This window comes from Epinephelus fuscoguttatus, linkage group LG3, assembly GCF_011397635.1.
Source record: "Epinephelus fuscoguttatus linkage group LG3, E.fuscoguttatus.final_Chr_v1".
Taxonomy (NCBI): Eukaryota; Metazoa; Chordata; class Actinopteri; order Perciformes; family Serranidae; genus Epinephelus; species Epinephelus fuscoguttatus.
Window position 1 is genome coordinate 39,264,751 of NC_064754.1, and position 15,255 is coordinate 39,280,005.

Sequence of the window (15,255 nt, forward strand, 5' to 3'; positions counted from 1 at the left end):
TTAGTCTGAAAAGTTCACCCTCTCCAAGTCCCAACTGTTTTGACCGTCAGAACAGGCTACTCCTCATTGAAAATGACATAAAAACAAAGTATAATGATAACTATAGCAGCATCATATGCTTCAAGACTATTCAAGGTTTTTCGCCAGACAAACCAGCATGTTTAATTTTTCCAGCTGGAGCAGGGCACGTAGTGGATTGACAACTTTTGCCGCGGTGCTGAATATGTGCTCTGATGGAGAGCTCGTGGCACAAACGCACAGGTACTTTCAGGCAGCCCTCGACATCAGAGGAAAACGCCTGGCTCCATCACATTTCCACCTGAGAAGGAGGTCTTCATCTCCCTGAATAACAGGCTCACGACAACAGGTAGTTATCTTTGCTCCTGCTCGCTCCTGTATGGTGCCGACCGGACATGCCGCCGCATTGGGTTTTCTTTGAAGGAGACTGCCAACAGTCATCTGTTTTTCGGTGGTTTGGGTTGTGCTTCTCCCTCCTCCACTCTGATGGAAACTGGACCTACTGCTGCTGCTTGCAGAAGTTGTGAAGTTGTGGGGTTTTTGGGGACCAACTCGCTTGATGCGCGGCTTGCCATCTTTTCTTCTCTTTCTCACGTCTGAGCTGTCAAGTGACAACGTCACATCCAAAAACTTTATCAAATGTCATCTCCCGACAACAGTTATGAGAAACATTATAGCCTATTGTTAGTTTTAAATTGTAATAGTATTAAATTGAAAACTCAACCACACATACATAAGTGCTGGACAAACAGTCATTATTTAGACATTAAATAAATTATATTTAATATTATATCAGGCCACTGTAGGCCTATCTGGGCGGCAGATTTTTTTAATGACAGTAATGAAACTGATACGTTGCTATTTTTATCGCCCAACCCTATCAAGTACCATTCTGAGGTCATCAAGTACCATTCTGAAGTCATCAAGTACTATTCTGAGGTCATCAAGTACCATTCTGAGGTCATCAAGTACCATTCTGAGGTCATCAAGTTCCATTCTGAAGTCATCAAGTGCCATTCTGAGGTCATCAAGTACCATTCTGAGGTCATCAAGTACCATTCTGAAGTCATCAAGTACCATTCTGAAGTCATCAAGTACCATTCTGAAGTCATCAAGTTCCATTCTGAGGTCAAGTACCATTCTGAAGTCATCAAGTACCATTCTGAAGTCATCAAGTTCCATTCTGAGGTCAAGTTCCATTCTAAAGTCATCAAGTACCATTCTGAAGTCATCATGTACCATTCTGAGGTCATCAAGTACCATTCTGAGGTCATCAAGTTCCATTCTGAGGTCATCAAGTACCATTCTGAAGTCATCAAGTACCATTCTGAAGTCATCAAGTTCCATTCTGAGGTCAAGTACCATTCTGAAGTCATCAAGTACCATTCTGAGGTCATCAAGTACCATTCTGAAGTCATCAAGTTCCATTCTGAGGTCATCAAGTACCATTCTGAAGTCATCAAGTACCATTCTGAAGTCATCAAGTTCCATTCTGAAGTCATCAAGTTCCATTCTGAGGTCAAGTTCCATTCTAAAGTCATCAAGTACCATTCTGAAGTCATCATGTACCATTCTGAGGTCATCAAGTACCATTCTGAAGTCATCAAGTACCATTCTGAAGTCATCAAGTTCCATTCTGAAGTCATCAAGTTCCATTCTGAGGTCAAGTTCCATTCTAAAGTCATCAAGTACCATTCTGAAGTCATCAAGTTCCATTCTGAGGTCATCAAGTACCATTCTGAAGTCATCAAGTTCCATTCTGAGGTCATCAAGTACCATTCTGAAGTCATCAAGTTCCATTCTGAGGTCATCAAGTGCCATTCTGAAGTCATCACGTACCATTCTGAAGTCATCAAGTACCATTCTGAAGTCACAAAGTACCATGCTGAAGTCATCAAGTGCCATTCTGAAGTCATCAAGTACCATTCTGAAGTCATCAAGTACCATTCTGAGGTCATCAAGTTCCATTCTGAGGTCATCAAGTACCATTCTGAAGTCACCATGTACCATTCTGAAGTCAAGTTCCATTCTAAAGTCATCAAGTACCATTCTGAAGTCATCAAGTACCATTCTGAGGTCATCAAGTACCATTCTGAGGTCATCAAGTACCATTCTGAAGTCATCAAGTACCATTCTAAAGTCATCAAGTACCATTCTGAAGTCACCAAGTACCATTCTAAAGTCATCAAGTACCATTCTAAAGTCATCAAGTACCATTTTGAAGTCACCAAGTACCATTCTGAAGTCATCAAGTTCCATTCTGAAGTCATCAAGTTCCATTCTGAAGTCATCAAGTACCATTTTGAAGTCACCAAGTACCATTCTGAAGTCATCAAGTTCCATTCTGAAGTCATCAAGTACCATTCTGAAGTCATCAAGTACCATTCTGAAGTCACCATGTACCATTCTGAGGTCACCATGTACCATTCTGAGGTCATCACGTACCATTCTGAAGTCATCAAGTACCATTCTGAAGTCACAAAGTACCATTCTGAGGTCATCAAGTACCATTCTGAGGTCATCAAGTACCATTCTGAAGTCATCATGTACCATTCTGAAGTCATCAAGTACCATTCTGAAGTCACAAAGTACCATTCTGAAGTCATCAAGTACCATTCTGAGGTCACAAAGTACCATTCTGAAGTCATCAAGTACCATTCTGAAGTCACAAAGTACCATTCTGAGGTCATCAAGTACCATTCTGAGGTCATCAAGTACCATTCTGAGGTCACCAATTACCATTCTGAGGTCACCAATTACCATTCTGAGGTCATCAAGTACCATTCTGAAGTCATCAAGCACCATTCTGAAGTCATCAAGTACCATTCTAAGGTCATCAAGTTCCATTCTGAAGTCATCAAGTACCATTCTGAAGTCACCATGTACCATTCTGAGGTCACCATGTACCATTCTGAGGTCATCACGTACCATTCTGAAGTCATCAAGTACCATTCTGAAGTCATCAAGTACCATTCTGAGGTCATCAAGTACCATTCTGAAGTCATCAAGTTCCATTCTGAAGTCATCAAGTACCATTCTAAAGTCATCAAGTACCATTCTGAAGTCACAAAGTACCATTCTGAAGTCATCAAGTTCCATTCTGAAGTCATCAAGTACCATTCTGAAGTCATCAAGTACCATTCTGAGGTCATCAAGTACCATTCTGAAGTCATCAAGTACCATTCTGAGGTCATCAAGTACCATTCTGAAGTCATCAAGTACCATTCTGAGGTCATCAAGTACCATTCTGAGGTCATCAAGTACCATTCTGAAGTCATCAAGTACCATTCTGAGGTCATCAAGTACCATTCTGAGGTCATCAAGTACCATTCTGAGGTCATCAAGCACCATTCTGAGGTCATCAAGCATCATTCTGAGGTCATCAAGTCCCATTCTGAGGTCATGAAGTATCATTCCGAGGCTATCAACTACCATTCTGAGATCATAACTTACCATTCTGACGTCATCAAGTACCATTCTGAAGTCATCAAGTACCATTCTGAAGTCATCAAGTGCCATTCTGAAGTCATCAAGTACCATTCTGAAGTCATCAAGTACCATTCTGAGGTCATCAAGTTCCATTCTGAGGTCATCAAGTACCATTCTGAAGTCACCATGTACCATTCTGAAGTCAAGTTCCATTCTAAAGTCATCAAGTACCATTCTGAGGTCATCAAGTACCATTCTGAGGTCATCAAGTACCATTCTGAAGTCATCAAGTACCATTCTAAAGTCATCAAGTACCATTCTGAAGTCACCAAGTACCATTCTAAAGTCATCAAGTACCATTCTAAAGTCATCAAGTACCATTTTGAAGTCACCAAGTACCATTCTGAAGTCATCAAGTTCCATTCTGAAGTCATCAAGTTCCATTCTGAAGTCATCAAGTACCATTTTGAAGTCACCAAGTACCATTCTGAAGTCATCAAGTTCCATTCTGAAGTCATCAAGTACCATTCTGAAGTCATCAAGTACCATTCTGAAGTCACCATGTACCATTCTGAGGTCACCATGTACCATTCTGAGGTCATCACGTACCATTCTGAAGTCATCAAGTACCATTCTGAAGTCACAAAGTACCATTCTGAGGTCATCAAGTACCATTCTGAGGTCATCAAGTACCATTCTGAAGTCATCATGTACCATTCTGAAGTCATCAAGTACCATTCTGAAGTCACAAAGTACCATTCTGAAGTCATCAAGTACCATTCTGAAGTCATCAAGTTCCATTCTGAAGTCATCAAGTACCATTCTGAAGTCACAAAGTACCATGCTGAAGTCATCAAGTACCATTCTGAGGTCATCAAGTACCATTCTGAGGTCACCAATTACCATTCTGAGGTCACCAATTACCATTCTGAGGTCATCAAGTACCATTCTGAAGTCATCAAGCACCATTCTGAAGTCATCAAGTACCATTCTAAGGTCATCAAGTTCCATTCTGAAGTCATCAAGTACCATTCTGAAGTCACCATGTACCATTCTGAGGTCACCATGTACCATTCTGAGGTCATCACGTACCATTCTGAAGTCATCAAGTACCATTCTGAAGTCATCAAGTACCATTCTGAGGTCATCAAGTACCATTCTGAAGTCATCAAGTTCCATTCTGAAGTCATCAAGTACCATTCTCAAGTCATCACGTACCACTCTGAAGTCACCAAGTACCATTCTGAAGTCATCAAGTACCATTCTGAAGTCATCAAGTACCATTCTGAAGTCATCAAGTACCATTCTGAGGTCATCAAGTACCATTCTGAAGTCATCAAGTACCATTCTGAGGTCATCAAGTACCATTCTGAAGTCATCAAGTACCATTCTGAGGTCATCAAGTACCATTCTGAGGTCATCAAGTACCATTCTGAAGTCATCAAGTACCATTCTGAGGTCATCAAGTACCATTCTGAGGTCATCAAGTACCATTCTGAAGTCATCAAGTACCATTCTGAGGTCATCAAGTACCATTCTGAGGTCATCAAGTACCATTCTGAAGTCATCAAGTACCATTCTGAGGTCATCAAGTACCATTCTGAAGTCATCAAGTACCATTCTGAAGTCATCAAGTACCATTCTGAGGTCACCAATTACCATTCTGAGGTCATCAAGTACCATTCTGAGGTCATCAAGTACTAGAGTTGGGCAGTATCCAAATTTTGTTACCGTTAAACCCTTCCCACATTTTCCCAGGGTACATGGTATTACCGTGACTAATTAAAAATCACTTTAAAGGGCTCAGAGGGAGTCGCCAAAATGTCGGCTTGTGCCTATACCATTCAGAAACATAATAACAAACATTACATAGGCCTAAGAATACTGAAAAAATAACAACAAAACATGTACAACATTAACAACTTTTATTAATAAATATTAAAAAAAAAAGTGCAAATGCAGCAGTCAGCCAAACAGAATGAAATGACAACACTGTCTGTGGGCTATAGTCCACTTCCAAAAAAGTATCAATTAATAACAACGGCGGTTGTAAAACTGCAGCGGCTACTGGCTACTGTAGGCCTATATGGGCGGCAGATTTTTTTAATGACTAATGAAACTGATACCATTGCTATTTTTAGATACCACGGGATATCTTATTACCGTATTATCGCCCAACCCTAATGCTCAGGCAAATTTAAATGTTCACATATCTGGATTGCTGCCAATGCAGAGCTGCCAGACAGAAAACATGTCTTTCATCATTGTGCATGTCACTCTGACAACCACTGTCACCACAAAAGAAGGTCTAACAAATCTGATTACATGAATAACTGCAATGAGGACGGTCAGCCTTAATACATACTTGACGACCAAATTAAACCTGTGTGAACATAGCTCAACAGATGAGCTAATTCAATCACTTATGATGCAGGTCAAAAATGTACAAACCAGTACAAAAACAGTTCAAGTGTTTTCTATGCAGGACTTTCCAAAGAGACAGCGTGTACATTTACATGCACAGAATAGTCTGGTTTTTGCCCTTATTATTTCATTCCTTCAGCCACCTCTTGAAAAGGTCTGCGTGAAACTAGGTGTGTTTCTCCTTTAGATCAGAAATGTGGGCTTTTCTTTTGGCCATGTATTTCTACACCAGCCTTGAAACTGTTGGCAAGTTGGTTTGTGTACACAGTCCCCATGACAAAGTACAGAACTGACTTTAAACAGAGGCTGTGTGTCGCAAACTGCGTTAAAAAACCCAACCCAACCCAAATAATATCAGCATCTCACATGTTGATGCTAAAACTGACATAATAGTGGAATATTAGTGCACATGTAAACAAACCCAATGTATAGACTCACACAGAAGTAATCTCTCTCAATCATGACAGCCCGACAGATGTACAGTTGGCATATTTTTTTGCAGAGACTCTGCTCTGGATGTGTATGAGCATGTACCCCCACAGCACTCGGGTGAGGTCGGGTCTTTATAGAAAGGAAGCAACCAGATGCTGTAAGCAGCAGGCATCCAAGAACCACAGCGCAGAAGAAACCCAAATATAATGAGGCCAAACGCCAAACAGAAATGAATCCGGGGGTTGCCTTTTACTTTAACTTTCACTGGCGAGCGTGTTAACAAACAGTAACCAGCAATCCAACATAGTATACCTAGAAAGTACATTTCAACGACTACAACTTAAAGCACTTACTGTGTGGTGGGCTGTACTGGTCCTCAGTGCAGGTCCATGGGTCTCTGGCAGCTCCAGAGCTGGTGCCAATTGCAGCACTGGTTATCGCCTCTCCAACTGTGAACTGCAGCTCCACCTGTTTGGCCTTCAGGAAGAAAAAATGAAAATGTAAGAGATGTTTCCGCTAAGCCCTGTGTTGCTACTGTCAGTCATTGTGTTTCATACCTCTACAGAGTCCATAAGACCCTGCAGCAGCTTCTTCTGGTGAGGGAAGTCTCCATCTCCCACAGGAAGGTAACCCAATGTCTGGATTGATCGCTCCTTCATCTGGACAACGCGCATGAAGAAATGGACCGATGGAGGCGAGATCATTGAGATGAAGGTGATATGATCTTTAAGGTCTTAATCATTAATACATACACGCATAAACAATACCACAGCAAACACACTCCCTGTTGTGTAGTCCCTGGTTACCTTTGTGCTCTCCTTGCCAGAGGGGATGCGAGCCAGCAGGTTTTCCACGGCTGACATTTTAGTGAAGCCCTCCCCCTCTGCGGGAATCAGCAGGGCGCCATTACGGCCAATTTCTCCCAGAGCTGTACACGCTGCTACAGCCAGCAGTGCACTACTGTTGTCCAGGAAGGAACCTGGATAAATACACACACACACACACACACACACACACACACACACACACACACACATAAGTGGATAAACCCATATAGGCCATAATTATTTCTTTTCATTTTATGTTCGCACAAAAGTCCAAATTAACAAATAATAAGCGTATAAATTGTTTTCTTTACATCCCCACATCACAATCTACCCAAATAAATGGCATTTATTTTAACATTACGTTATTGTATTCTAACAGCTGCTATAGTTAATAAATGCAGCCTAAACTGCAGGAAATTGTTGCAAAAATGATTACATACCAACTGTCTTGGTGGCCATGGCAACAAGTTCATCATCTCCTTGGGAGATCATGCTCATTTGCTGCCCCATGTCGTCCCCAGGGGTGACAGCTTTCTTCTTGCTCATGTACCTTCCCACCATGTAGCCAAGAGCCAAAATGGCACCATGCTGAGTCTCAGGACTCTGTGGTTAAACAAAACCAATTAACATTTACACACAAAAAAGCACACTTTTACAATATGACAGAAAACTATAAAGAGACAAAGCGACATACATGGTTGTCTTTGGTGATTTTCAGCAGGTTGTGTACAGCCGTCTGCAGCTCATTGCCAGTCATGGTGGAAACCACCACAGCATACAGCTGGGCTGCAAGCTCCCTCATGTCCTCCTTATTTGTGTTCATCAGACTCTGGAGAAGGAAACATCTGTTATTACAGCTGAATGCATTGACAGTGGGGAGATGTGGATGGGGCTCATGGTTTCACACTATCACAGGAAAGCTAAGTGACTGGACTAATTGTTTAATGCTGTTGACATTTGTCTCATTAAGTAATTAGGGCATGCCAAATCTCAGTGTAGAACTGCCTCCATTCTACATTAAAATAAACACATAAATAAGTGAAATACTCACTTTAATCCAGTCAATTTTATCAACAAATCTGGAGGCCAGTTTCTCTGGGCACACAGACACCACCTCCAGTAGACAGTACATAACTGGGATTCCTGTTGATATTAATAATGGAAGTAGAATAAATAACACATTGAGAGCATGTTCAACCATGATATCAGGAGAAATCAGAACAATATAACCAAACACATTACATTACATTATAATGGGTTCTTAAATGTTCAATGAAGCCCATAATAACAGTGGAGAGCTGACTCGATCCTGCAGCATAATGGCCCTAAGCAGAGAGCAGGTTTACGTCTCTCACCTCCAACAGCAGACAGCAGCTGCTGCAGCAGATCCATGTAGACATGAACAGGGTTGGCCTCAGAACCCTTTGACACTGAAGGCTGAGACTCAGAGGACAGCAGTGTGTGCACATAGCGTCCGATGGCCGGTGCATCATCCTGCATGTCTGCCAGGCGTGTAGACATGGGTGTGACCCCAGCGCTGTGTGCTAAACACATCCTCAGGTAGAGCACAATCTAGGAGAACGGGGAAAAAAATTAGGTGTCTGCAGCAAAACAAAAATCGACTTACATCTTCAAAAGGCACAAACTGAATTTGCGAACTCATCCTGTATCACAATTAATGGATGTCTCAGTCTGACAGCCAAGTAATATTTACCTCTCCAAATGCAGATGGGTTGAAAGGAATAGTGGAGGTTCCAACAATGTACTTAGCTGGAGTCTTGATCCTCTGAGCCGCCTGGGAATGACAAGGTCAAAAAAAAGAGAGGAGATTCAATATCTCATTCTAGTAAATAATTCTAGCACAAATGGGTGAAACCTGGGTGTATTATTGCCTCAGAGAGAATAAAAAATATGCACAGAGCCTCACCTTCTCTTGGACATAAGCCACCATGTCGGTGAAGGAGGGCATTGGCTTTGGTCCCTCCTTCTCTGAGCTCTTGGTAGGTAAAGCTCTCAGCACCCTCTGGGCCTCCCCAGACACCTCCTCCCTCCTAAAACACAGAGAAACAGCTCATTTGACCTTCTGCACCACTCAGGAAATACCCTAATTTTAGCATCGACCATCTCCCATCTCACATGTACCCTAGGAGAGTAGAAAACTTTTAAAAGACTAAAGTCTGACATCCTCTCACTTCTAAAGACAATGTGAGTTTATTGATCCCAGACTATAACATTTAGCAAAGACTGAGGATCTTGCAGGATTACAATTTTCAAGACTACAACTAGATTCATTTTGTGATTATTCCTCAACTTGCTACTGGTGCAAAATATTATGCCAAACTCCCATTAAGAAATATGACATGTCCACAAAATCACATTACTCTAGAAACACGAAATAAAAGGCCTCACATGTCGACAGTATTCTTGTCAATTCCACATCAATATAATCCATAAAGATAAACTGTATTTGTGTACAAACTTTAAATTTTGAATTCTGTCGCCTCGACTCGCAACTAGGTCGGTTAACTGTGCTACTTATGTGGGAGACAACCAAGGGAATGAGAGGCGAACCATTTCAACAATTAAGACTTCTCACTAAAATAAGTGCTGGTTGATGTTTCAGATACACGTTGAATTAAACATGCTCTCTTGTTCACGCTCCAACTCCACCAGTTTCTTCTTTTCCACAGCACCAGAGAACCAAGACTTGTTCATGTTCTTGCACCTCTCTAGAGTCCCCTTCATGTTTACTATCTACTGGGTTTCCTGCTTCTTGTGTGGTGCTGAAAAGAACGCAGCTATTGGTTGTTGACAATGTTCATGTCACTGAACTTCAGTATTTGCATAAGCCAAGACTAAAAACCCACAATAATATTTAACATGTTTGATATTGTTGGAAAAGATGAAGTAAATACTGACTGAAGACAGGTCGGACTGAGTTTTATGACCACCTCACGCCAAACAATTAAAGTCATGAGAGCACTCACCAACTACGTAAAGCTCTTTTGACTTTATTCTGACATTGGAAATTTGCCTGTGACAGTAAAATCGCCTGAAAAGTCATTTGGTGTAGGACTGGCATTATTTGTATACTACTGTGTATATGATCTAATAAGTGCTTTCCTACTAAAACATTTATAGTGTATTCATGTTGCTATTAACCATAATGTAACAGTTTCCTGTGTTTCAGCACTTACGGGTCTCCAGCTGCCAGCAGCAGCAGGTATCTTGATGGCACATGATCAGGAGCAAACACTGTGCTGGCAAATTTCATGGCCACCTGGCGAACTTGCACCTCCGGCTGCCAAAAAAAGTAAGACAAGAGTGCTTAAATTACTTAATGCCTACTTATTCAACACTGTTTGTTTCTTTACAAACCAAGTATCTATTTTTCCCCACGCAGACTCACCTTTCCAATGTATGCAGCCACCAGGGCTTCCATTAGGTTCAGCAGTGCCCCCTGTAGGTTGGCATAAGCTCCAACCATCATCGACAAAGCTTCCTGAATGGCAAGACGGACATCGGCCTCCTCCTGAAGAAGATGACACAGAATTTTGGAAATATCAGTATCAGATACACCATTGTAATCTTCTTAGAATAAAGGCTAAAAAAACTTGAATTGCTTTCTTTTGATTCATTGTTTTAATATGCTGAGTTTTCATTTATTGTCATATTTTTTAAAGATCTTTTACGTACCTTGCACATGGACTCAAAAAATTGCTGTACGAGGGCAATATCCTTTGTGAACAGCTGTGGCATGCGGCTAAAAGGAGAGAATATAAAATATTATTTTATTACAAATATATTATGAAATATTTTAAATTCTAAAATCCCACATCAAGTGGGAAATTTTATGAAAAAGAAAGAGAATTATTTTATTGTACCTGGACAGCTTTCCAACAGCAGAGTAGGCAACACATAATAACTTAGGATCCTGTAAGGACAAATGCTGTTACGAAGGTATACTTCAAATTAAACTGTATGAATTTGAAGCTTGTACGTGTGTTGCTCTGTTAAGTTTTACCTCCTTGTATTCATTGATGAGCTTGGTGAGACCATTTAACAGCATCAGTCCCAAAGGTTTATTAGTGTCAGGACAACTGAAAAACAAAAAAGCCCAAACTTAATCATAAAAAAAAACAAGAAAAAAAAAACACCTTTTTATGAAAAGAGTTTAGCCTGGCTGAATCTAGAAACTTTTCTTACACCATGCAGATGTGATGGACAAACTGCAGGGTGAGAGACAACAGTTTGTTGTTGGTGTTGGCTCCAAACAGACCATCATACACAACCTATGGAGGAGAGGCAAGAAATCCCAATACAGCACACTGAAGCATTTCCTTGAAAGTGATTTAGCCTACTACCAGACTACAAAAAAATGAGAATACACAATTGTACACACATGGATGGACAAAGAGCCTACCTGGATGTTAGCTGGAAAGCACTCTGCAGCTAGACGTGATCGCAGAAGATGTGGCAGGATCTTCAATTTGACTCTTGTGCTTACTGGTTCATGTTTTAGCTCCTGCTTCACATTGCCTCCCTAGTGTACATACACAATAGTTTTACACAGTTAATATTAAAAAAAGTAAAAAACGTACAGGATGAGTTGGACAATTAATTGTGGAGTTGACAAACCTTTGTTTTAAGAGGAACATCGCCCAGATACACCTTGTACATCTTGTTGATAATTAGAGGATTGTTCCAATCGATGATGCTGGAAGATAATAAAGCAAGGGTACAAACAATGATGTGAATAAAAGTTTGTACTTTCAACATTTCTTTCTGATGACTTTAGATACCAGCTTGTCAATCTCCCAAATGAAACCTGGAGAAAATATTGGAACAGAATCATAATTTTATCTTGTAAATAAAGCACAAAGAGCATGTCTAATAATTTGATAATTTGTGGTATAATTTACTGAGTTAGATGAAAGATTACTGAGCACCTACCTCTGTTTGCTCTTCAGCTCCAGATCAGCTGCAGTGGCCACGCTGTGTCGGGTGTCGCTTGACGCCACCACCAGATGCACCACTGTCTCCACCTCTGGGACTTGCTTTGCCTCCATGAACTTCACTATGCCCAGCTTACACTGTTGAAATCACATACACGACGAAGGAATCATTTGCTGATACTCAAGACAAACACAGTGTGCATCACCATCTACATATACACTCATTATGTAGCCCTTTAAATACAGAAATAAAATTAAAATTGCATTGAATATCTGAACAGCTTCTGGATTGAGCCGTGTTTCCACCTCAGGTATTGTACCTGCTCTAGCTGCTCAGCGCTCCACTGAGCCTCTCCAATCACCCTCTTGGCAGCATAGACACTCATCCCTGGGGGAGGCTGGGGAAGACCCTGACCACCTGAAGCCACCGTCCCCTCTGCAGAACCTCCTTGGGAGGAGGAGGGAGCAGGGCGAGTCGGGGATTCATTCAGCACAAACCTAGAGAAGCCGCAGAGAGAACAAATCAATGTTCTTGTTCACATGCTCAGAGTACAGCAGTTCTAAGACCCATACAATCTCTAAAGCACGAGGCATTAACTCACCCGTAAGGCATCAGTAAAACATCCAACATGAACTCCAGCAGCAGCTGCACTGTCTTTGGCCTTTCAGTTAGGTTAAATGGAGAAGCAACCTTGGAGGTGTCTGCAGGATACTTCATATGGTAAAGAGTAGGGATCAGCAGGTGCATCAGGCTGAGAGAAGAGAGAGAGAGTGAAGTGAAATCATAGTCTAACAAGCAAAGGATAGGGTTAGCCTCATATAAAGAACCCTGAGACAGTATCTGTGTTTATACATGTGTCAATCACGCAATAAAAACTGAGTGTATCTGAAAAACATATGTGTTTTAATCTACTGGTGTGATCGTAATAAATATGCTTGTGCATCCTAACGTCTGTGTGTATGTGTCCTCTCACCTGTCCTGCTGTGGCTGTGGCTTGCCTTCCATGGCAGTGAGCAGGGTGGGGGCCAACTCGCACTGTTTTCCCACCTCTAGACGTGGGTAGCCCATTTTGATGTAGATGATGGTGAAATTCTACAAATAAATGAAACAATCACCACTCCTGTTTCAAGTTACAGACCGCTACTTCTACTAACATAAGGCCTAAAATGCAAAATTTGATTCTTACCGTCACAAAGGAGGCGGCTGCGGGATCTTGGTACTGTACCAGCAAAGTTTCTACAGGAAGCTGAATCTTAGGTCGGCTTTTTATCCTCTTGTTCAGGTGGACCAACAACTCCATAACCTAGCAGGAAGCACAAAGTAATATGGTAGCTTTACTACATTAAACAAATCTAAAATCAACTCTCACTAGCAAAAGAAAAAGCTTTTTAGCAGCATCTTTGCATAAGAGGAAGTGAGTCCATATCTACATAATGCAAGTTTTATGCGTTTATTTTAGAGTTTGATGAAAATATTTGAGGGGGAAGTTCTGCATTAGACTGCAATTTAGTCATATTTTCATGTGTAGCTTTAGAGCAGAGACTTGTGAGTCATGGTAATCTCTTTAGGAGCAGAAATAGACTACACCCTTCTTACTTTCTTCCGCACACCCTCCTGAACGCTGGAGAGTTTGAGGAGCACAGGGGGCAGGAACTTGGAGATAATGTCTTGTAGCTGCTCATCTGTTTCTGCATGGCCCAGGCGGAGGAACACACGTTCCAGTTGATCTGTCAAAAACACATTCAACATTAAATCATCTCTTATGTCTCATTTCATGGGTGATATTTGTCATGCCCCAGTGAAAAACATTAAACATAGGACCAGTGCTGCTTAGGGACCAGAACCAAAGCAATGTCTCTACTGTCATTCATTTGCATTCAAATATGGAAGCACCAGCCCATAGGGTGTATGCAACCACATGTAAAAACAGTATGTGCGACCCTCAGCTTAAAGCAGAGGCAGTAAAAATACACAAACTTAAAACAGTGACCTAAAAACAGTCCCTCAAGCTCGTCCTGTCAGCTGCTGTGTTGGTGCAACCATCACCCAGCCCTGCCTTCTTTCTCTTGGCATGGTTCACCAAGCAGCTAGCTACAACAACTGACAGACTATCAACGCATTTCATTTCATTTTGACGCCATAACCACTGCCTTTACACAGCCACTGACACTCTGCGTAGTCAATCCTAAGTGCCCTAAACATTCACGTTTTGAGTCTCCACCTTTAAAGTTTGGTTAATGGAAATATATGTAGCCTGCGTGATAGTTTCATTTTGACCATGACTGGGCAGACGGCCTCCTGACGTTAGCATTCCAGCTAGCTGAGCAGCTAGCTCTCTTTCCTGCACCGGTTTTTAACTCAAATAAGCTTTATCGTTACTTAAGAGACACGCCAGTCGTTACGGTGAAGCAGGCCTGTTGGTCACTAATTTTTGACAGCCACTGATACAATATTTTGAGAGATATTAATCACAGATAACGCAGAGAGAAACTTACTGAGTTCATCCTGGGCAGCCATGTTTGCAGAAAGTCATTAGCGACCCTCCCAGTTTACTGGGTGTCACTGCACTCACTGGTGCCACTCCTTCACCACCCTGTGATGCATCAGCGGCACAGATATACAAAGCAATTTTTTTTTGTATAATTTGTATAATAAATATAATTATTTACATGTTTACAGGCGTGCATATGAATGGGAAACGTGCTTACAGACTTTGTGACCACTTTAATAATACAGCATACTATGTTTCAAGGCCGTAGCCATGGAGTCAACATTGGGGGTGGGGGCACATCTGGCCCTCCCTCACCCAGAAAATATTAAACATTTAAAATTTAATATCCAAAATTTAGATACATATTAATTAGCATAAAAAGGTAGAGGTATACAGTTTAATATACAAGTATGCAATAAATAAAAACTACTAGTACATGAATAAATACATAAATTAGGGCATGCAAGAACTAGAACAGGAAGTAATAATATTGACAATTAGTTTAGTTTAGTTTAATTATGATTATCATTAAATTTGCTAATAATTAATTAACTGCCTGTTGTTGCACAGCAATTTTTTACAGCCTATATTGGGGGGAAGTGTCCCTCCAGTATATACTATACTTACTGCCTTGCTATGTTTCTTCATTATTTAATTTTTTATTTTAATTTAATTGTA

General features: G+C 41.0%; 2 protein-coding genes across 2 annotated transcripts in view; one reads left to right on the forward strand and one right to left on the reverse strand.

The window, feature by feature from the left end:
* ecpas (Ecm29 proteasome adaptor and scaffold) overlaps window positions 1-14,640 on the reverse strand; it is a 28,529-nt gene extending 13,889 nt beyond the window's left edge. The window contains exons 1-24 of the mRNA XM_049572961.1: window positions 14,582-14,640; window positions 13,683-13,813; window positions 13,273-13,389; window positions 13,060-13,178; window positions 12,688-12,837; window positions 12,406-12,583; window positions 12,084-12,223; window positions 11,769-11,847; window positions 11,554-11,673; window positions 11,337-11,422; window positions 11,155-11,230; window positions 11,015-11,064; window positions 10,827-10,893; window positions 10,540-10,662; window positions 10,328-10,431; window positions 9,058-9,181; window positions 8,845-8,925; window positions 8,486-8,702; window positions 8,182-8,273; window positions 7,825-7,959; window positions 7,571-7,733; window positions 7,110-7,282; window positions 6,861-6,962; window positions 6,657-6,780 (exon numbers count right to left, since the gene is read on the reverse strand). Of these exons, the coding sequence (XP_049428918.1) occupies window positions 6,657-6,780; window positions 6,861-6,962; window positions 7,110-7,282; window positions 7,571-7,733; window positions 7,825-7,959; window positions 8,182-8,273; window positions 8,486-8,702; window positions 8,845-8,925; window positions 9,058-9,181; window positions 10,328-10,431; window positions 10,540-10,662; window positions 10,827-10,893; window positions 11,015-11,064; window positions 11,155-11,230; window positions 11,337-11,422; window positions 11,554-11,673; window positions 11,769-11,847; window positions 12,084-12,223; window positions 12,406-12,583; window positions 12,688-12,837; window positions 13,060-13,178; window positions 13,273-13,389; window positions 13,683-13,813; window positions 14,582-14,603 (2,773 nt within the window). The 5' untranslated portion in view covers window positions 14,604-14,640. The remainder of the gene's footprint in view (window positions 1-6,656; window positions 6,781-6,860; window positions 6,963-7,109; window positions 7,283-7,570; window positions 7,734-7,824; window positions 7,960-8,181; window positions 8,274-8,485; window positions 8,703-8,844; window positions 8,926-9,057; window positions 9,182-10,327; window positions 10,432-10,539; window positions 10,663-10,826; window positions 10,894-11,014; window positions 11,065-11,154; window positions 11,231-11,336; window positions 11,423-11,553; window positions 11,674-11,768; window positions 11,848-12,083; window positions 12,224-12,405; window positions 12,584-12,687; window positions 12,838-13,059; window positions 13,179-13,272; window positions 13,390-13,682; window positions 13,814-14,581) is intronic.
* LOC125886627 (uncharacterized) lies at window positions 842-5,391 on the forward strand. The gene is made up of 7 exons (XM_049572962.1): window positions 842-936; window positions 1,267-1,308; window positions 1,411-1,452; window positions 1,537-1,950; window positions 2,998-3,312; window positions 4,360-4,548; window positions 4,927-5,391. Exons 4-7 carry the CDS (start codon window positions 1,582-1,584, stop codon window positions 5,149-5,151), a joined length of 1,098 nt encoding a protein of 365 aa, XP_049428919.1. The 5' UTR covers window positions 842-936; window positions 1,267-1,308; window positions 1,411-1,452; window positions 1,537-1,581; the 3' UTR covers window positions 5,152-5,391.
* Window positions 14,641-15,255: the final 615 nt, after the last annotated feature.

Bases quoted from the DNA above. Each gene is read 5' to 3' on its own strand.
- LOC125886627 (XM_049572962.1), top strand. From the start codon at position 1,582: ATGTACCATTCTGAGGTCATCAAGTACCATTCTGAAGTCATCAAGTAC. The intron at 3,313-4,359 runs GTCATCAAGTAC...TACCATTCTGAG, and splicing joins TCATCAAGTACCATTCTGAG to GTCACCAATTACCATTCTGA. The intron at 4,549-4,926 runs GTCATCAAGTAC...TACCATTCTGAG, and splicing joins TCATCACGTACCATTCTGAA to GTCATCAAGTACCATTCTGA.